This window comes from Megascapheus bottae, chromosome 26 (assembly GCF_031878675.1).
Source record: "Megascapheus bottae isolate mThoBot1 chromosome 26, mThoBot2.hap1, whole genome shotgun sequence".
In the NCBI taxonomy this organism is placed as follows: domain Eukaryota; kingdom Metazoa; phylum Chordata; class Mammalia; order Rodentia; family Geomyidae; genus Megascapheus; species Megascapheus bottae.
The window spans coordinates 627,939-648,945 of record NC_143534.1 but is presented as its reverse complement, the minus strand read 5'-3'; the positions used below and the strand labels follow the sequence as shown (position 1 = coordinate 648,945).

At 59.8% G+C, this 21,007-nt stretch overlaps 1 protein-coding gene across 1 annotated transcript; it reads left to right on the top strand.

The window, feature by feature from the left end:
• The first annotated feature begins 3,678 nt into the window (after positions 1 to 3,678).
• C26H1orf198 (chromosome 26 C1orf198 homolog) lies at positions 3,679 to 18,117 on the top strand. The gene is made up of 4 exons (XM_090318719.1): positions 3,679 to 4,011; positions 10,785 to 10,835; positions 15,437 to 15,937; positions 17,175 to 18,117. The coding sequence occupies exons 1-4, from the start codon at positions 3,679 to 3,681 to the stop codon at positions 17,229 to 17,231; spliced, it is 942 nt and encodes a 313-aa protein (XP_090174845.1). The 3' UTR covers positions 17,232 to 18,117.
• The last annotated feature ends 2,890 nt before the right edge of the window (positions 18,118 to 21,007 follow it).

Sequence of the window (21,007 nt, the reverse complement as noted above, 5' to 3'; positions counted from 1 at the left end):
AAGAATGTGAGATTTTATCTCCATTTAACCACTAGAAAAATGGGAAGTGGGGCTGTGGCTCAAGGGGTAGGGCAGTAGTGTTGAGCTGTAAAAGCTCAGGGACAACACCCAAGCCGAGGGTTCAAGCCCCATGACTCACCAAAAAAAAAAAAACCAGAATAGCAAGTTTAATTGGCAGGCAAAACCCAGCCATTTATTTGTTGCCTACAAGAAACACAATTCACTGATAAAGAATGAAAAAAAAATTTTTCTAAGCAGGAAACAAAGTAGATAGGTGTGGTTATATTTTACATTTGTTAAAATTGGTTTCAAAGACAGGTGACAGTGGCTCATGCTTGTTATTCTTGTGACTCAAATAGCTGAGCTTTTGTTTTGTGTGTGGTTGTTTTTATATTGGTACTGGGGCTTGAATTCAAAGCTCTTGCTTGTTTTGTTTTTGTTTTTGTTTTTTTGCCGGTCCTGGGCTTGGGCTCAGGGCCTGAGCACTGTCCTTGGGCTTTCTCAAGGCTAGAGCTCTGCCACTTGAGCAACAGCACAGTTTCTGGCTTTTTCTATGTATGTGGTACCAAGGAATCAAACCCAGGTCTTCGTGCATGCTAGGCAAGCACTTTAACCACCAGGCCAAACTCCCGGCCCCTTGGTTTTTTTTTTTTTTTATCTTTTTGCTAAAGCAATAATAGAGTCAAACAAAAAGCTGTTCTTTGAAACAAAAAAAGATAGCCAATCTAATCAAAAAGAGTTAGGAAAAGACCAACATTAAGTTATGGAGGAGGACATCAGAACAAATACCACTGAAAAAAATGACATTCCATTAAATTGGAAAGTTTAGAAGAAATGAATACATTTCTAGGTTCATTTGACCTTCTGTCATTGCACCACGGGGAAGAGAACCCCTTAAATAGCTCTAAAAAGAGCAGGAGGGTTTTGAGGAGAACGGACATCGCCTGTTCTGTGACGTGGAAAGGGGGGGTGCACTACCAAATCCACCCTCTGAAGCCAGGGTTGAACGGGCCTTTTCCCTCAGCTAACCCCCGGCTGGGCACCTTGGATGGACCACCACCAGCCGCAATCACAGCAGCTTCAAAGATGCTTCGGAGGGTGCCACTCGGGGACAGAAATCACCCGATGATCGCATACTCGGCTTTCGGCCTTCGTGTATGCGAGGACACTCGTGTTTGCTTCCGTTCCCCTCCTCACCTGGCCTGCAGGTAAGTGACGCCAGCCTCCGACCAGGCGGGGAGCTTCCGGACCAGTCCTGGGAACGCAAGGCCCCGAGCTGGTCTGCAAACTGCACTTTCTCCAGGTGCCCACGTGCGCATGGACGGGGCGGGCCCTGCAGACCTCCCGCTGGGCTGACCACCGTCCTCCTCGCTCACTCACCTCCAGGCATGGACGGGGCGGGCCCTGCGGACCTCCCGCCCGGCTGACCACCGTCCTCCTCGCTCACTCACCTCCAGGCATGGACGGGGCGGGCCCTGCGGACCTCCCGACCCGCTGACCACCGTCCTCCTCGCTCACTCACCTCCAGGCATGGACGGGGCGGGCCCTGCGGACCTCCCGACCCGCTGACCACCGTCCTCCTCGCTCACTCACCTCCAGGCATGGACGGGGCGGGCCCTGCGGACCTCCCGACCCGCTGACCACCGTCCTCCTCGCTCACTCACCTCCAGGCATGGATGGGGCGGGCCCTGCGGACCTCCCGACCCGCTGACCACCGTCCTCCTCGCTCACTCACCTCCAGGCATGGATGGGGCGGGCCCTGCGGACCTCCCGACCCGCTGACCACCGTCCTCCTCGGACCTCCCGACCCGCTGACCACCGTCCTCCTCGCTCACTCACCTCCAGGCATGGACGGGGCGGGCCCTGCAGATCTCCCGACCCGCTGACCACCGTCCTCCTCGCTCACTCACCGCCAGGCATGGACGGGGCGGGCCCTGCGGACCTCCTGCCCGGCTGACCACCATCCTCCTCGCTCACTCACCACCAGGCATGGACGGGGCGGGCCCTGCGGACCTCCCGCCCGGCTGACCACCGTCCTCGCTCGCTCACCTCCAGGCATGGACGGGGCGGGCCCTGCGGACCTCCTGACCCGCTGACCACCGTCCTCCTCGCTCGCTCACCGCCAGGCATGGACGGGGCGGGCCCTGCGGACCTCCTGACCCGCTGACCACCGTCCTCCTCGCTCACTCACCTCCAGGCATGGACGGGGCGGGCCCTGCGGACCTCCTGACCCGCTGACCACCGTCCTCCTCGCTCACTCACCTCCAGGCATGGACGGGGCGGGCCCTGCGGACCTCCTGACCCGCTGACCACCGTCCTCCTCGCTCACTCACCTCCAGGCATGGACGGGGCGGGCCCTGCGGACCTCCTGCCCGGCTGACCACCGTCCTCCTCGCTCACTCACCGCCAGGCATGGACGGGGCAGGGATGCCGGGCTCCGTGGTGGACGGGTCGAGGGCGGAGTCTCGGGCCTGCCGGGCTGGCCCCGGGCTGCTGAGGAGGCTCCTGGCCGCGGGCGGGGTGGCCTCGGGCGGTCTCCCGGGTGAGCCTGTCCTCCGTGGCAGGAAGAACGGGCGGAGCCGCCTTGCTCGGCCTGCTCCGCATCGGTGTGCTTGCTCGGCCCGGGGCTGGAGGCGGGGTGGGAGAGAGGAAGGGCGCGGGCACGTGGAGAGCCGGGGTGCGCCGGGGCTCCTCCGGCCTCCGCCCCGAGAACGCCGCCGGGCCGAGGCCCAGGGCAAGGACCGCCCCGTCGTGGGGACGGAGGGGGCAGAGGGGGCGGGGCAGGGGGCGGGGCGAGGCCAGCGGGGCGGGGCCGGCGGCCTCTGCCCTGAGAGCGCGGCCCGGCCGAGGCCCAGGGGAAGGACCGCCCGTCGTGGGGGCGGGGCGGGGGGCGGGGCGGGGCCGGCGGGGCGGGGCAGGCGGCCTCGGCCCTGAGAACGCGGCCGGGCCGAGGCCCAGGAGAAGGGCCACCCGTCGTGGGGGCGGCGGGGGTGGGGCCGGGGGCGGGGCTCCGAGGGCCGGTTGGGGCGTGTCTCGGGGCGGGCTAGAGGCGGCGCTTAAGGGCTCGGTGGGGCGGGGCGAGACATGGGGGCGGGGCCTATTCGGTGCGTGCGTGATTCCTAGGGCTGCGGCCCGGGATGGGGGCGGAGTCTTGTGGGCGGGGCCTCCGCAGAGCTGATCCTGACTGGCTGCTGGCCGGGGAGGGGCGGAGTCTTCGCGGGGCGGTCTGCATTCCCAGGGTTTGGTTAGGGGTGGGCCAAGCCGGAGGAGGCGGTGTTCCGGGGTGGAGTGGAGAGAGGCGGACGGGGCGGGGCGGGGCTGGGGGACGGGGGCGGGGCGGAGTCCGCGCTCCGGGGCCGGGCGGGGAGGCGGCGCTCGGGGCGGGCCGGGAGGCGGGGAGGCCGGGAGGCGGCGCTCGGGGCGGGCGGGGAGGCGGTGCTCGGGGCGGGCCGGGCCCGGCGGGGAGGCGGTGCTCGGGGCGGGCCGGGAGGCGGGGAGGCCGGGAGGCGGTGCTCGGGGCGGGCCCGGCGGGGAGGCGGTGCTCGGGGCGGGCCGGGCCCGGCGGGGAGGCGGTGCTCGGGGCGGGCCGGGAGGCGGGGAGGCCGGGAGGCGGCGCTCGGGGCGGGCCGGGCCGGGAGGCGGCGCTCGGGCCGGGCGGCGGCGGCGGCGGGGCTGGGCATGGCGTCCATGGCGGCGGCGATCGCGGCCTCGCGCTCGGCCGTCATGAGCGGGAACCGGCCCCTGGACGAGCGGGAGCGCAAGCGCTTCACCTACTTCTCGTCGCTGAGCCCCATGGCGCGGAAGATCATGCAGGACAAGGAGAAGATCCGCGAGAAGTACGGGCCCGAGTGGGCGCGGCTGCCGCCCGCCCAGCAGGACGAGGTCATCGACCGCTGCCTGCTGGGCCCGCGCGCGCCCGCGCCCGCCGCCCCGGGGGACGCGGGGGACCCCGGCCGCTTCCCCGGCCCGCGCGGGCCCACGGGCCAGAAGCTGGTGCGCTTCGGAGACGAGGTGGGTGCGGCGGGCGCCCGGGGCGCGGGGCGGCCGGGACTGGGGCCTCGGCTCTCCCTCCCCCGCGGTGGGGCGTCGAGCTGGGGCCCGGCCGGGGCGGCGCGGGATGGGGGGGGAGGCCCGGGGGAGGACGGGGGGTCGGGGAGGCCCGGTCCGGAGGAGGATGGGGGGGAGGCCCAGGGGAGGACCGGGAGGAGGACGGGGGCGAGGCCCGGGGGAGGACGGGGGGTCGGGGAGGCCCAGAAACCCGGCTGGACTCCTTTCCTCGAAGCGCTTTGTTCGCTGGAGCTCGGCGGCTCCCGGGGCCAACTTTGCCATGGCTGGGGGAAGAGTTGGCCGCTGGGAGAGGGAGGGGGAGAGGGGAGGCGGCGGGCGGCCCCGGTCTTCGGCCCCGGGTCCTGGAGGAAGGGGGGCAGCGCGTTGGCGTCGCCTCCCCGTGGAGGACTGAGCCCCGCGGCCGCTCTGGAGCCCCGCGTTGGGCCGGGCAGGCCCCACCCTGGCTCTGTCCCTGGCTCTGTCCCTGGCTCTGCCTCCTCCTGGCCGCCCGGGGCTCTGGTGACGGGGAGCCCGGGGGGCCCTCTCAGCTCCCCACAGGGGAGGCCCAAGAACCCAGAGCCAGGCGGCCTGGTGCCACGCGGTGCCACGCGGTGCCCTGCGCCCCAGCGCCTCCTGGACTCCGAGGCCTTCAAGGCCGGCGGTCCCCCCACTCCTGTCACCGCCCCTCACCTCTGCGCCATGTTGGGGAGCCCCCGGGGAACCGCTGGCCCTTCCGAGGGCCCGGGGCTGGCAGCTCGAGCTTAGATGCAGACACAGCAGGACGACCGAGCGCCGAGGCTGTGGGGTCTGAGTTTGGCTGTTCATGTGGTGATGGATGCAGACCTCGCAGCCCCTTCCTCCCTTCCCTCTCCTCCTCCCCTCCTCCCCCTCCTCCCCCTTCTCCCTTTCCTCCTTGTCCTCCCCTTCCCTCTCCTCCTCCCCTCCTCCCCCTCCTCCCCTTCCTCCTTGTCCTCCCCTTCCCTCTCCTCCTCCCCTCCTCCCCCTCCTCCCCTTCCTCCTTGTCCTCCCCTTCCCTCTCCTCCTCCCCTCCTCCCCCTCCTCCCCTTCCTCCTTGTCCTCCCCTTCCCTCTCTCTCCCTCTAGAGCTCAGCTTTTTCTTCATTGTGGGGCAGGGCACTGGGGCCGCATGCCACCAGCTCCTCCGGAGGCTGAAGTCAGAAATGGCTGTTGCTTCCGTGGGCTTTAATTTTCTACTAGGGTTTGAAATCAAGGCCTCCCACGTCTAAGCAGGCGCTCCAGCACGTGGGCCGCTCCCCCAGTCCCTTCCTGCGCTGGTTATTGTCAGGTAGGGTCTGGCCTGGGCTGTGGGCCTCCTCTGTCACTGGACAACGGGCCCATGCCCCTCCATCCAGCTATTTGTCTCAAACTTTTTGATGCCCAGGCGTGACCCGAAAGATCCCTTGATCTCCACCCTGGCTGGTATTATAGGCTTGAGCCAGTCCTTTAAGGAGGACCTGAAGCTGGCTCCTGTCCTGCATGTCTGTGGGTGTGCTGGAAGGAGGACGTGGCAGAGATTGCCCCTCCCTTACCCATCCCTGCACAGGGATGCAGGGCTTGTCCCTCCAGCTTTCCCCGCAGACTGTCCTCTGGCACCTGGCCTGGTGCCTGGAAGTTGAGGTGGGGATGTGGCACTTCCTCTGAGCCACTTGCTCTGCTGGTCCTGTGGAAGTCTAGAAACAGATGAGGTGGCAGGGGCACCTGAGCAGGTTTGGGTCATCTCTTGGTTGACAGGTATTTCCACACCCTGAGCAACCGGTCCCCCAATAGCAGAGGAGATGCTTCCCAGATCACATAAGAAACCAAGGAGCCACTGACTGTCAGCCAGACCCAGCTGTCGGGACGCCCTGCTCCCCTGCTGGTCCTCAGCTTTGACTGTCCACCCCCTGTTCCCTCATCCCTTCCCACAGTGGCGGCGCTGGGCTGGCCGGTGTATGGATGAGCGACTGCTCAAGGTTGCCGAGCGGCAGGACTTCCCTTCGGCTCCTTATCTCAGCAGATAAATATGTCACAAGCCCCAAGCTGCATCTGCCTCAAGGATCCATAAAGACAGAAATAGTTGCTGAGCGCAGGAAGTTGATAAGAGAAAGGGTATTTTAGTCCTTTTACACGCCAGTGAAATCGAGTAGGAAGTAGGGTTGCCATCCACAGACGGTCAGTGCCTGTCCCACGGCAGGCCCCTCAGTGAGGCCTGGTGGGCTGTGGCCACATGCAGGAGAGCACTGCTCTGAGGGCTCCGAGCCTGTGTGCCTGCAGGACACCAGCCCTGGGCAGCCACTGCCCTGTTCCCCTGTTCCCCCACCCCATCTTCCACTCTGCCCCTCTCCCCCCCCTTCCTTTCCTGTGGGCCCCCTCCCCGCGCCTTGCGTCCTGCTCATGGAATCCCTCGGCCTTTACAGACCATTCTCCTGCTCCTCTCCTGCTGGAGGCTGGTTTGCACAGGGAAGGGAATGCCCTGCATTGGTCTCCTGGAGGTGTGGACTTGCGGGGCAGCTGTGAGCCGTGCTGTCATTCACTCTGCCTGGATGTCGGTGGCTCCTGGTGACTCTTCAGTTTCAGCCCCACCGCAGAGCAGGAGGGCTTCAGGCCTGGTCCCTGTGTGTGCGGAAAGTTTGGCAGCAGCAGCACCCCTGGGGTTCATCCGGGCATGCGCTCACGGGCCAGGGTCCTGCCTATGCCCCTCAGCACTGAGCCGCAGCGGATAGCTCACTGGCCTGACCGCCCATCACCAGGCTGGGGCGTCTGTCTCTGCGGAGCCTTCTCTCTCATGTGCACAACATTCCTCCACTGGACCCCCAGTGCCAGCTGCCCACGCCAGAGCCTTCCTGGTTCTGATCTGCCACTGAGTCACCAAGAAAATAGAACCAGTAGCCAGGCATGGTGGCTCACGCCTGTCATCCTAGCTACTCAGGAGGCCGAGATCTGAGGGCACCAGGACGTTGTGTATCTGGGATCTCAGGCCGGAGGTCTTTTAGACTGACTTCAGTTGTGTATCTGGGATCTCAGGCCGGAGGTCTTTTAGACTGACTTCAGTTGTGTATCTGGGATCTCAGGCCGGAGGTCTTTTAGACTGGCTTCAGTTGTGTATCTGGGATCTCAGGCTGGAGGTCTTTTAGACTGGCTTCAGTTGTGTATCTGGGATCTCAGGCCGGAGTTCTTTTAGACTGACTTCAGTTGTGTATCTGGGATCTCAGGCTGGAGGTCTTTTAGACTGGCTTCAGTTGTGTATCTGGGATCTCAGGCTGGAGGTCTTTTAGACTGGCTTCAGTTGTGTATCTGGGATCTCAGGCTGGAGGTCTTTTAGACTGACTTCAGGACGTTGTGTATCTGGGATCTCAGGCCGGAGGTCTTTTAGACTGACTTCAGTTGTGTATCTGGGATCTCAGGCTGGAGGTCTTTTAGACTGGCTTCAGTTGTGTATCTGGGATCTCAGGCTGGAGTTCTTTTAGACTGACTTCAGTTGTGTATCTGGGATCTCAGGCTGGAGGTCTTTTAGACTGGCTTCAGTTGTGTATCTGGGATCTCAGGCTGGAGGTCTTTTAGACTGGCTTCAGTTGTGTATCTGGGATCTCAGGCTGGAGTTCTTTTAGACTGACTTCAGTTGTGTATCTGGGATCTCAGGCTGGAGGTCTTTTAGACTGGCTTCAGTTGTGTATCTGGATCTCAGGCTGGAGGTCTTTTAGACTGGCTTCAGTTGTGTATCTGGGATCTCAGGCTGGAGGTCTTTTAGACTGACTTCAGGACGTTGTGTATCTGGATCTCAGGCCGGAGGTCTTTTAGACTGACTTCAGTTGTGTATCTGGGATCTCAGGCTGGAGGTCTTTTAGACTGACTTCAGTTGTGTATCTGAGATCTCAGGCCGGAGGTCTTTTAGACTGGCTTCAGTTGTGTATCTGGGATCTCAGGCTGGAGGTCTTTTAGACTGGCTTCAGGACATTGTGTATCTGGGATCTCAGGCTGGAGGTCTTTTAGACTGGCTTCAGTTGTGTATCTGGGATCTCAGGCTGGAGGTCTTTTAGACTGACTTCAGTTGTGTATCTGGGATCTCAGGCTGGAGGTCTTTTAGACTGACTTTGGTTGCACCAATATTTCTCTGAATTTTTTTTCAATTTATGATGTTTTATTGGTAACCTATCTGTTTATCTCTATAACATACAACATTGCAATCATTTGTAAGTGACATTTAGTACATTCACAATGTCATACGACAGTATATTACCACCACATATGTCCAGAATGTTCTTTACCAGAGACAGCACCTTGCATATAGGCTTCAAATCTGGAATTCTTTTGATTGCTGAGATTGGATATGGGTGCTACCATGCCAAGCTGTGTTTACTATTTTATAATGGAGCTTTATGCTTATTAAATAACTACCCATATCCCTAGTCTTCCTCATCTTGTTCTGAGCTTGAATTCAGGACCCTAACCTCTCACTCAGCTTTTTTGCTTATGGTTATCACACTCTACCAGTATAGCATTTTTGCAGCTTAACTAGAAATAATGTCTCATGGCCTCTTTTGGCCTAGGTGAGCTTTGAACTCTAATCCTCCATAATCTCAGCCTCCTAGAATTATAGGCATGAGTCACTAGTTCCTGACTTGTATTTATCGTCAACTTCTACTTTCTGTCTCTATGATTTTTCCTACTCCAGGAATTCCATATAATAGGCAGTCACGGGGTATTTATCCTTGTCTCCGGCTTCAATAATTGTGTGTGTGTGTGTGTATGCGTAGGTACATGCAGTTGATACCAGGTGTGATTGATACTGTGTGTGCCTGTGTTGGTTTAAAACTGTTTCCTTCAGGACGTTCACACTGAACTGGCTAAGCAGTTTTCGGATTGAGCAAGCCTGAAAATCCCAGGGACATAGAGGAAATCCTACTTTTCAGTGTTGTAAACTTTTCTGGAGTTCTGATGGGGGTGTCAGGGCCTCCAGCAGAGCCCCGCGTGAAGCACTGGCCTCCATGGCGGAGTGGCAGATGGTCTCAGAGCGTTGACATCTCACACACGTGTGGATGTGCGTATGTGGGTGTGTGTGTGTGCGTGAGTGCTGCCACTACGAATTCTATGTGATATGCGTTTGTGGCCGTCTGGATGTGTATCTGCTGCCACTGCCACATTCTGTGAGGATGTGCATAGGTGGTGTGTGGGTGGGTACGTGTGCGTGTGTATGTGGGTGTATCTGCTGCCACTGCCACATTCTGTGAGGATGTGCATAGGTGGTGTGTGGGTGGGCACGTGTACGTGTGTATGTGGGTGTATCTGCTGCCACTGCCACATTCTGTGGCTTGAGTTTGCTGACATCAGAGCCCCTGTCATGTTTATGTTTTGCAGGCTCTTTTTTCTTTTTTATTTGCTTCTTTGCTTGCTTTTTCTTTTCTTGTCGGTCCTGGGACTTGAATTCTGGGCCTGCCTGGTCGCTGTCCCTGAGCTCTTCAGTTCAAAGCTGTGCTCTGCCCCTTGAGCCACAGTGCCACTTCTGGTTTTCTGGTTATTACTTGGAGATTAGAGTCTCATGGACTTTAATGCCTGGGCTGGCTTTGAACTGTGATCCTCAGATCACAGCCTCCTGAGTAGCTAGGATTACAGACCTTAGCCACGGTGCCTGGCTGCAGGCTCAGTTTTCTTAAGTGTTTCCTTAATTCTTATGTGCTCAAAATTGCAGGCATTCAAGGAATCTGACCCCTGGACTTAGTTTATTGCTGGCCTGACAGCAGGTTGAGGAGAGGAAATGTGTGTTGCCTCTGTCTGCAACTGCTTGGAAATTGGACGTGTAGAGTGATTCCTGGGGACATGGCCTCCCCAAGCGCCTGGCACAGCCTCTGCCCCCACTCATTCTCCACAGCCATAGCCTTCTGTGTCAAGAGTTCCCACAGCCTAGACTTCTGGAGGCTTCCGGGTTCCCTTCTCCAACAGGCATCCCACTGAGGACCTGGGGTCTCCATCCTCCCCTCCCCTCACACTGAGGACCTGGGGCCGCCATCCTCCCCTCCCCTCACACTGAGGACCTGGGGCCTCCATCCTCCCCTCCCCTCACACTGAGGGCCCGCAGCCATCCCCGCCTCCTCAGGAGACGCTGTTCCCTGGTGCCATAGCACACATTCCTCCAGACTGCAGTGCCATTTTTGGAGCAGCAGAATTTGGACATGGAGAAATAGCTTGGATTGAACAGAAGTTCCCCAGGGAAAGGCAGCGACCCTGCTGCTTCTGGTTTTGGGGTCTGGTTGCACAGCCAGTCAGGCACACCTGTCCTGGAGCCGGCAGCCGGAGCCTGCATTCGTAGTTGGCCTTTTGGACCTCTGGCAGGCCCATGGGCCCCGGCCGCCCGTGTTGGCTTTGTTCTTTCTGTGGGTCGAGTGGTTCATCCTCTCAACAGGCTTGTGTGGAGGGTGGGCGGTCTGTGGCGGGGAGTTGGCTGTCCCTGGGTGGACAGTGGGCTGTCTTGTGTAGAGGGGGGCCAGGGCCTTGTCTGTCCGCACAGTGCTCAGTCCCGTGGCTCCCCTCTGGCTGGGTCTGCGGGGGACTCGGTCTACACGCGAGTTTGTCAGGCAAGGGCGGGCCGACGAGGCGGTGGGTAGCACAGCCAGGGCCAAGCACAGGATGCCAGCTTCTTGACGGCGCTCCTGCTTTCCGCCCCTTGTGGCCTGGGTGGGCTGGGTGACTGCACGGGGCTCTCTGAGTTTGGGCTTCAGACTCATTCTTGACTTTTCATTTTAGGACATCACTTGGCAAGATGAGCACTCTGCGCCATTCTCCTGGGAAACGAGGGTAAGTCGGGCTAGACTGAAAGTAATTGAGTCGCTCCATGTCTCTCAGCGTGGCCGCTGGGTGACAGCTGTGTCAGTGGGAAGGGAAGGGCTGTCAGGACTTGGAGACCAGGCCTGCTTCAGTGGTGGACGTCAGCCACGGCCACCAGGCCCCATGACGGCCTGGAAATCCGTGCTGCAGAGCGGTGGGCAAACGGAGGCTGTGATGGAGCCCTAAGACACTAGGGTGTTTCCTCCAGACACGGGCCGGGTTCCTGGAGAACAAACAGGGCTCGTGTGTGGCTCCGTGGACTGAGCTGCTGTCTGTTCCCGTGTGGGGCGGGGAGTGCGTGGTCTCACGGGTAGGGCAAGCTGTGGGTCGTAGCCCCGTGCTTCCGTCTCCGCTGTCCGTGTGCGTCCTGCTCAGCCGCCGCCACCAGGTCCTGGGTTCAGGAGCCTTTGGCAGCTGAGAGCCCAGCGCCATGCTGCTCCGGCTCCCGGCCTGGTCACCACCATTCCCTGGACTGCTGGGGAGTTTGTGTCCCACTGGGCCCATGCATGGCCCCCTCCCCGCAGGAGGTGACTGAGGGGCAGATGTCCCACACAGCCGCTGGAGGGACAGCAGACAGCATGTAGGACGCTGCCAGTGTGTCAGGACCCAGAAGCCATGGCAGATTATTCTCTCATCAGAGATGGGAGGCAGCCGTGGAGAGGCGTCCCACACCCCGTGAACGCTCTCCATCCTCCCGCCTCGGCCTCCTGTGTGTGTGACGCCAGGCCTGAGCACTGTCCTTGGCTTTCTCAAGACGAGCGCTCTACCACGGGAGCCAGGGCACCACTTCTGGCTCTTCTGTGTATGTGGTACCAAGGAATGGAACCCGGGTCTTTGTGCCTGCCAGGCAAGCACGCTACCGCCAGGCCATGCGCCGGCCTCTTTTTCTTAGTTGTAAGATTGTGTGTGAATAGGAGAGGAGTGGTGTTTTGCTCTTTGTGTACTTCGTGAGATGCCTCTCAGCAAGCCAGCGTCCAAGGCCTCTCCCTGTCCCTCGGAGTTGCCGCTCTTCCCTCCCCCCACCGCTGGGGAGCCCAGGGGCCGGTGCTGCGGTCATCTTTTCCGCCCGTCTGTTGGTTTTGGCAGGCGACGGGAGCCTCGGGGACCCACTGCCTTCCTGTGTCATGTGCTTCCAGAGGAGAAACCCCAGCACCCAGCCTGCTCCAGACAGAGCCTGGAGCAGAGCCGACCTAGACCTGACCCGGCCCGGGGCCTCCCACCCCTCCTCATCCCAAGCCCTGCAGCTTCTCTGTGGACTGTCTGGTCTTCTTCTGCTGCTGGTGGTTCGGAGGCAGAGTGGAGTTGTGGGGTGGTCCTGAGGGCCGGTCAGGGCAGTGTCCGAGCAGGGGGCTTCCGGCCTCCGGGGAGCGGGAGATCGGTGTGGGCCTGCAGTGCACACAGGCTCCGGCAGCCCCACTGCCGTTGGTGTGAACCATCTAAGGACATGAAGCAAGTGTGGCTTTGCCTGGCTGCTCTTCCTCCCTGGCCAGTCCGTCCGGAGCCCCCTCCCCATCTCAGAGGACTGTGCTATGCTGAGGGCCAGGCCTGGAGCACCCTCCATCTTAGAGGACTGTGCTATGCTGAGGGCCAGGCTGGCAGGCCCATGTCCCCCTCACCCCTGGGGCCCTCGGGGTCTCAGAGGTCTGTGCTCAGGATCTTCTCTGGTGCCCACACCCTCGCTTCGGGCCTGGGCGCCTGCCGAGTTGTGTGTGGTGGTGTTGGCAGTGGGGGATTTGGCTCCTGGTCTGCAGGGAGCCTCAAGAAGCAGGCCGTGCCCCTGTGACTCCAGCCGCCTAAGCAGGCCGCCTCTCCCTGTAGGGTGATTCTGGAAGCTTCTGCACTTCCCCTCCGTGGCGGGGAGGAGTAAGGTCAGGGGTTTGGTAAGTGTATTGTGATTTGCCCTGGTGGGCTGTGGTATTTTCTAGAGTGCTTTTGTAGCCTTTGTCTCAACGACTGAAGTTTGCTGGTGGCTGCCAAGCCAAACAGTTGGCTTTGGCGGCCTGTACCCCTTACGAATATCTCACATTCCTCTCCAGTGAGCAGGAGCAAAACTAGATCCAGAGCCGTGTTGTGGTCTTACTGCTTTCAGAATGGCCACAGCCACGTGGTGGACGGGGTCTCAGCAAGCCCTGCGTGCTGACCAGATCCTCCAGGCCTTGAGCCTGGGCCTGGGGCTGGGGCTGGGGCTGCCACGAGCAGAGGGGCTCCCTCTCTCCATCCTCCTGCCCTGAGTTGTGCCAGGAAGGACACGCCAGGGACCCCTGAGGCTGTGCTTTATTTGTACAGCTAAGGTGGCCTTAAACAGAGGAGCCACAGGCATGTTGGAATGTTTTCTTCCTTGATTCCTTGACACTCGGAACCCCGTGTCTGGCTCCTCTGGCCCTGTCCCCCCCCTTAACCCCCCCCAGCCGCCACAGCCTCCCAGAGCTCCTACCAGGGATCCCAAAAAAGCCCGCTGCGCATTCTGCAGACTTCCTCAGATCCGCGTCGGCTCCCTCTCCAAGGCCTTGGCCACTTTTGAGCTACTTTTAGCAATTTGTTTATTCAGAGAAATTGTCATGTCTGCGCTCGCTCAGCAGTCACCCTGGGGAGTCACAGCGGAGCGTGGACGGGGGTGGTACACTGCTGCCAGGCCTGTGGAAGCTGGTCCACTCCTCAGTCACTCAGGGACGGCTCCCCCGGCCCATCCCGGCAGCCAGTCCCCGCAGCGGGCCTCAGTCCCTGAGCCGGGACTCTGAGGGCCTGGACGAGAGACTCGTTCTGTTACATCTGCCAAGGAACTCCTCTACAGGTTGTCCCTGTCCTGAATCTTTGAGGGAGGCAGAGTGTGGAAGTGATTAGGCAGAAGACATTTCATGATATCACAGTACTCAGGCTATGGCAATAATTAGCCATATTTAGCATAAGAATGAAGAGTAAAAGCCAAGCCACAAGATTTGAAAAATAATGGTCTTGCCAGAAAAAGAGCTTGTGTAAAGCTGTGGTTCAGAAGGGGCCGTTGCTGAAGAGATGAATGGCACTAAAGAAGAAGCCAGGGCAGGGCACCTGGGCAGGAAAGTGCAAGAGACTCATCTCCAATTAACCCCTGGGAATTGGAAGTGGAGCTGTGGCTCAAAGAGATAGAGCTTTGGCCGTTAGCAAAAGAGCTCAGGGAGGGCTGGGAGCGTGGCCTAGTGGTAGAGTGCTCACCTAGCATGCACGAAGCCCTGGGTTCGATTCCTTGGTACCAGAGACACAGAAAAAGCCAGAAGTGGTGCTGTGGCTCAAGTGGCAGAGCTCTAGTCTTGAGAAAGTCCAAGGACAGTGCTCCGACCTTGAGCTCAAGTCCCAGGACTGGCAAAGAAAGAGCTCAGAGACAGTGCCCAGGTCCAGAGTTCATGTCCTATGACCTACCCAAAAAAAGAAAAAAGCTAGTGGACCCCAGGAGGCCCATGCCTAGAATCCCAGCAACTCTGCAGGGTTGGGTTGGAAGCCAGCCCCTACAGAAAAGCCTGTAAGACTTCATCTCCAAAATAACCAGCAAAAAGCCAGGGTGGAGGCATGGCTCAAGTATTCAGTCCCATCCAACCAAGCACGGTGAGCAAGTATTCAAAGCCCTGTACCTCCACCACAGAGGAGAAACAGGCAGCTGGCCAAGGAGTCCCTGGGATTTGGCCGAGCGCCCCCGGGGGCTCCCCACTGCTCCCCGAGCCCACTCAGAGCTCGTTTCCGGAGTCCTTGCTCTCTGCACTGAGGCTGCTGCAGCCCCCATGTCCATAGCGTTGCCACGTCCCCGCGATGCTGGTTCTCGGGCATGCGGGCTGCGGGCCACAGCCTGGGCTTCCCTGAGCAGCCCTGCAGGACCACCTCCACAGGGGTGCCACGTCTGCCGAGCACCAGCGGGGCCGCGCTGAGGCGCCTGGAGGCCTGCAGGGTGGTGGGAGTGGGTCCAGAACCCGAAGTCCAGCAGTTCCCCATCCAGGCCCGAGGCTCACCAGACACAAAAACAGCAACAAAGGAGGGGGAAATGCAACATAGTAAGACTCCTCTTGTTTCCATTTCTTGGGGGTTCATGTCCACACAGAGCATTTTGTGGGACGATATGCACGTAGCGGTTGAGCCTTGTGATTGACACTGATTTAGAAATGACTGGCCGATGTCTGCAGTGCTGGGAAGACACAGCTCCGGTCTGCGCCCTGCGAGGCGAGGCGGCCCAGCCCTCGGTTGATGTGAACAACTCAGCAGGTCCTGTTTAGGGGTCACTCTTTAGAGGTCTGGAAGGTCCTGGACAGTATCGGTGGGCTGTACTGGAGATGCCCTCTCCCCCGGCCCCCTGCAGAGCCCGGGAGCCTCCCCTGCCCCAGGCAGCCCCTCCTCAGCAGGCAGGGGCCCCTGATGGTCACTACGTGTGACCCTGGAGGTGCCTTGTGCCATGGCGTGTTCCAGGTACGAGGGCAATCCTGAAAATAACCCCAGGCCCGCAAGTCCCAGCAGGAGAGCACGGCTTGGCGGTGGTGGAGATGCTGGCGCTGCTGGGAAGGGCCTGTTGTAAGGCTTCTCTGGTTTTCTCTCCCTGCCCTGTCCTGCTGCAGAGTCAGATGGAGTTCAGCATCTCCTCCTTATCTATCCAGGAGCCAAGTGCAGGCACCGCGGCTGGCGAGCCACCCCGGCCCTCCGCCAAGGCTTCCCAGGGGGCACCGGGGCTCAAGCCCCCCCAGGGCAGCAGGTCCTCCAGTCTGGATGCCCTGGGGCCTGGCAGGAAGGAGGAGGAAGCCGCCTTCTGGAAGGTCAACGCCGAGCGCTCCCGGGAGGGGTCCGACGCCCAGTTCCAGTCTCTGACCCCCAGCCAGATCAAGTCCTTGGAGAAGGCGGAGAAGGCCTCGCCGGCCTGCTACTGGCAGGAGCCAGCCCCGAAGGACAGGGGGGCCAAGGCCACCCCGCCAGAGCTGGTCCCAGCCAGCGAGGAGGCAGAGCAGGAGAGGCCCCAGGCCCTCCCGGCTCCCACCCCCTCGGAGCCCCCGGGGAAGCTGCCGTTGCCCAGCGCCGGGCTGGAGGATGAAGACTCTCTGTTCTCAGAACCCACGCTGACACAGGTGGGCACCACCCCGCCAGGCAGCCATGGCGCCAGCGCTCTCTTCTCCTTCCTCCCTCCTCTTCCTCCTGGAGCTCTGCCCACCCCTCCGCCCCCTCCGGTGAGGAGGGGTGGGAAAGAGGAGACCCCAGGCAGTGCTGTGGAGGAGGGCCAGACCCAGGCACCGCGCAGGGCAGTGGCAGGAGAGGGGCTGGGACGGAATGGGACACTGGCCGGGCTCTGGCCCGGTGGCTGGGGTCAGGTGCCCCGAGCGGGGCCCAAAGAAAGGAGTTGCCTGGGGTGGGGAGGAGGTGCCGGGAGCTGGGCAGAGCTCGCCCAGCGGCTGCCTGACCGCCCTGCCAGGCTGCCGGCTGATAAAAAGTGGATTCGGAGACAAGGTGAGCATTTGTTTGTGACTTCAAATTGGCACCAGTGTTGGAAGATGAAACAAAATCAGAACAGGACGGCCACTGTTCCAGGAGAAACACAGTAGGCCTTAGCGGGGGCCACCCCGCCCCCATTCCTGACAGCTCCACAGGTCCCAGCCCTGGTGTCCCTTGCAGCTCTGCCTCTCACAGCGTTTGTTCTGTGTGAGCAGCTCGCTGCTGCAGGCACGTAACATCTTCAGCCAGCCGGGTCGGCACTACCTTTCCAGGGCTCAGTCATATTCCCTGGCATGCGCGTTTCTCCCACTGCCCATAGCATGGCTCTGATCGTGTGGTGCTGCCACGGGCCCCTTGTCTGGACCTGGACTCTGGGCAGCTCTCCCTGCTCGACACAGGCTGGAGCAGTTTCCTCTTTTAGCAGCCCTCAAGGTGTGAGTGAAGGAAGACTCCAAAGTTCTGGCTACACTGAAGTGTTTGCCACCTTCTAGAACTTTCCTTCAGCCCTACACTGGCTCATCCTCTTCCCTGCTTCCCGCTGCTGCTGTCCCCTGTTTTGTCCTGTTCTGGTTTTGTATCTGCTCTTCTCTTCCTCCTCTGGGGAATGCGCAGTCTCCGGGCCGAGCCCCAGGATGGAGGGCTGGAGAGAGGGTGTGAGGTCCCAGCTTAGGGCCGTGGTGGGCCTGGGCTGTCGGGTGCTAGGACTGCGCTCAGCAGAGTGCATCTTGCCTGGGATTTGGGGCGATTTTCTGGGCTCCAGCATGAGGTAAAGGGAGGTAGGGTCCCCGAGGTGGAATCGGACTGTTTCATTTGGGTCATTTAACATGAGAGCTATGTTTAGACTGCGTGGCTCACTGGTGCCTCTGTCCCCTGCAGGTCAACGCGAGCACTGTCGTCTTGAAGACGGGGTTTGATTTTCTGGACAACTGGTAACCTGGCCCCCCAGCAGAGAGCCTCGCAACCTGAGCTCCCGCCCCGCCTCGTGGGGTGAAGGGCAATGCTGTGGAGACTTTCTCCTCTTTTCTCTACACTTTTCTTAATTCTTTGCAAACTGGTAAATAATGCCAGGATTTTTTCCTTCTTTGGTAAAATGAGATATATGCTATTTTCAGTAATTTGATAGCAGAAGTTTTGCATTTGGAAATTTTATAGTCCCAGGCGAAGCCACACCCGGCCCGCTCGCCGCCCCTCCCCTCTTGTCAGGCGGGACTCCAGGCCTCCCTGACTGATTCAGAGAAGACATCATTGAAGACAGTTGCATGATTGAAAGTTTTGTATCAGCTTTCTCTTTACTTTGTATGGGCTACTACACTTAGCACCTTGGGCTCCATTTTGCACTGTCCTCTCAGCCGCTCGCCCCAGGCATGCACTCAGGAAGTGCTGGCAGGCGCTGGCAGGGCTCTCGTCACCTGCGGCCACCCCGGGCCATTCTGATTCATTCGGCTGGAGCTGTCCAGGGCAAGCCCAGTAAGCCACAGGCAGCTCCACCCCCAGGCCACTGCCCCGAGGCCTGCGGTTCGCAGTGTGGGGACCTTACCCAGAGGCCCGAGAGCCACTGCCCTGGCCTGGGCGCTGCCCGGTGACCCCCAGCCACATCCACCTGCTGGGCAGGGGGTGGGCAGTCACCGTCTCTACGCTCTTCACACCTGAAGCCTTAACGCCCGCGGCAGTACCGAAAGCTGTGCTTTGTTTTTACTGCCTGTGTCCTGCGGCTCCCAGAATGTTCTATCTGGCTCTGGGGTAGAGCACATGGCAACTGCCCCCTCCCACCCCAGAAGAACTTCTGCCAGGACTGGCCCAGCTCACGTCGTTTGGGCCCTGTCTGTTGGTCTGTGCCCTCGCCTCGTCTGGCCCTCGGGGCTGCGTCTCTCTCCCGCTCTTCTGTGGAGATTCTCTCTACGCCATGTGAATAGAGTTGATGTTCACACGAGTAAAAAGGGAACGGGGCTTAGAAATCCTCCGCCCTCCGGCACACCCTGGCTGGAGCCCGTCCTCCGAGGGGCGTGGCCTGGGCCACCAGGTCAGGACGCCCTGTCTGTCCTCCCTGGAGACCCATGGGTGTCCACCTCGTAAGCCTCCCGCTGTGCTCATGCTGGGGTGTGAGTCTGTCCAGAGCCGCCGTGCTCCATGCCTTCCGGCCCCTGCGCCGGCCGGGCCTGTGGTGTTTCTCAAGGGGGCACACTGCCAAGAGCTCCCGCCGGGCCGCAGCCTTCCGAGGGTTCGGGCCCCCACCCTGCCCCACCGCCAGGGGCGCCTCCCCGGCCTCATCTTTTGCTCCAGGGATCCTGGCTGCGTGCCTGCTGGGAAACTGAACCCAGCCTTTGCCGAGAGCTCTCCCCGGTGCCCCTCAAGGTTGCTTCAGATACAGCTTTATTGTAGCTGTATCCTGCGTGAGCTCAGATCCCACTCCCATCTCCACACCTGTGTCTGGCGTGGTGTCCACCTCCTACGGGAGCTTTCTGAGATCGGGCCCCACCGCCGGCCCTGGCTTCAGCCTGGGGCACCCTCCATCCCGCCAGACACCGCCCAAGTGCCTGGAACAGCCTCTCGTCTTCACACCTCCCTTTCTTGGATGCACATTTTCAAAAGTGATATAAATTCTTACTGATGGCTTATAACTTGATCATATTTTATATTACCAGCCTTTAATAAAGCTGTTTAAAAAATTCAAAATTTTAAAAGTTCTGATTCTTTAGATTCCAATTCTCTAGACACACCTAGAAGAGTGTCTGCTTTGGTTTCTGCTAACCCCACAGCTCAGAAAGCCTGCTTGGTAGTTGAGTCCAGGAAAGAAAGAAGCTTTTGTACCAGTTAAAAGCTGCATCCACAGCGCTGACCTGGTCCTCCCTGCCGCCAGTGGAGGTGATGGCTGGGGTTTACCTGCTGGTGCAGGCCCCACGACAGAGTTCCTGTGCCAGGCAGCTGAGCCCGCGAGATCTGATGTCTGACTGAACCTCCACACCTGTTTTAGAGCAGTTTGGGTTTTTGTTTATGGCAGTGCTGGGATTTGAACTCAGGGCTTCATGCTCGCTAGGCATGTGCTCAGTCGGCCTGGATAGGATCCTCCTCTCAGGCTGGCACCAGCCATACGAAACAAGGCCAGCTCTGCTGAGATGGGAATCTCACCAACTTTCTTGCCCTGGCGGATCCCAAACCACAAGCCTCTTGATTTCCCCCTCCAGGAGACGTTCCAGGAGCCAGGCACCAGTGCCAGGCCTTGTTTTAGTTTGTGGTAGAAGAAATAATCAAGTTAAGCTTATGAGTCCTACCTCTCATGAAAGCACAGGAGGTAAATGGCCAACTGCAGAGAAGGGCTTTTCCCCAAACTCCATTTCATTTTCCATGTCTTCTCAGACACGGCGTCCTGGCTCCTTCTGTGTGGCTTCATGCTCGAGGGACAGCCATGTGTGCTTGTCGTTTGGTTGGGCTTAGCAACCGTTTTAGCCTGGGTCCGCCATGGGTATCACCAGGGCACTGCACGTGCGTGGCGGGGGCAGAGCTCCACCCGGGACAGTGTGAGTACAAACTCGCTCAGTGTGCAGATGTTACTCAGGCTCTTACCCCAGGTGGGGGACCACCACGAGGCAGGCGGCGAGCATGCCTGGACGTCAGGACCACAGACATGCTTAGCAGGGTCCCTGGCCAGGCTAGATCCAGCCACAGACAAGATCCAGCCACAGGCTAGATCCAGCCACAGACAAGATCCAGCCACAGGCAAGACCCAGCCACAGGCAAGACCCAGCCACAGGCTAGATCCAGCCACAGACAAGATCCAGCCACAGGCAAGATCCAGCCACAGACAAGACCCAGCCACAGGCTAGATCCGGGTCTCAACCTAGCCAGGCGACACACCTGCAGGCTCAGAGTCCTGACGTCACCTGGGAGGTGCTGTCAGCAGGCCGAGGCCCTGGGAGAGGCTCCCGGCTCTCCTCTCACAGTGGGGCAGCTGCTGACAGATGGCATAGTGGTCAGCCAGCCCAGCACTTCAGCAGGTTCAGGGAGCACTTGGGCAATGCCTTCTCCAGACTCCAGGATCCAGGGAGTCAGGGTAGCACTTGAACAGATCGGGATCCGGGGAGGTGGTGATGTGCTGCTGGGGCTCCAGAGTCCTGGACACCAGTGTGCTCAGACGTGACTTGGGGTCCCTATCCCCAGAAATCAGAATTGCACATGACCTGAAGACTGTGCAGATGCAACGAAAACTGTAGACCTACAACCAGCCGTATAGTCCAGATTTTCTGGTGAGCACAGGGATGAGGATGAGCCTGAAAATAACACTGCCGAGGCCTCCTCACAAAACCAGACCACAGACTGGAAAGCATCAAGTGGACCCTGGATTTCCTAACAGATCAAGACTTATAGAGACACAAAAATACCTCGCAATCAAGGTAAGACTCATCGGATATGGCAATCAATTAAAAGATGCCCAGGAAAGCAGAGTCAGGATGGTAGGCAAAATCAGTCCACAGGAGCTGGCCCGGCTCTCAGCTGGGTCATCAGTTCTGTAGACAAGGGCCTGGCAAGCAGGCGGCTGGGGACACAGGGAGTGTGTGGAGAGATGGGGGAGGGACCCAGACCGGCCTCGGGGAGATGAGATGTACCACGGTTTAGATTAAAAGGACTCAGAACAGAATTAAAGGCAGATTGGATAGTAGAAGGGGAAGCAGTGAACAGGCAAAGAACCTGTTTAATGAGACCGCAAAAAGACT

Coding starts and splice junctions, on each gene's coding strand:
- C26H1orf198 (XM_090318719.1), top strand. CDS start 3,679: ATGGCGTCCATGGCGGCGGCGATCGCGGCCTCGCGCTCGGCCGTCATG. Junction 4,012..10,784: donor TGGTGCGCTTCGGAGACGAG/GTGGGTGCGGCG, acceptor TTTTCATTTTAG/GACATCACTTGGCAAGATGA. Junction 10,836..15,436: donor CATTCTCCTGGGAAACGAGG/GTAAGTCGGGCT, acceptor GTCCTGCTGCAG/AGTCAGATGGAGTTCAGCAT.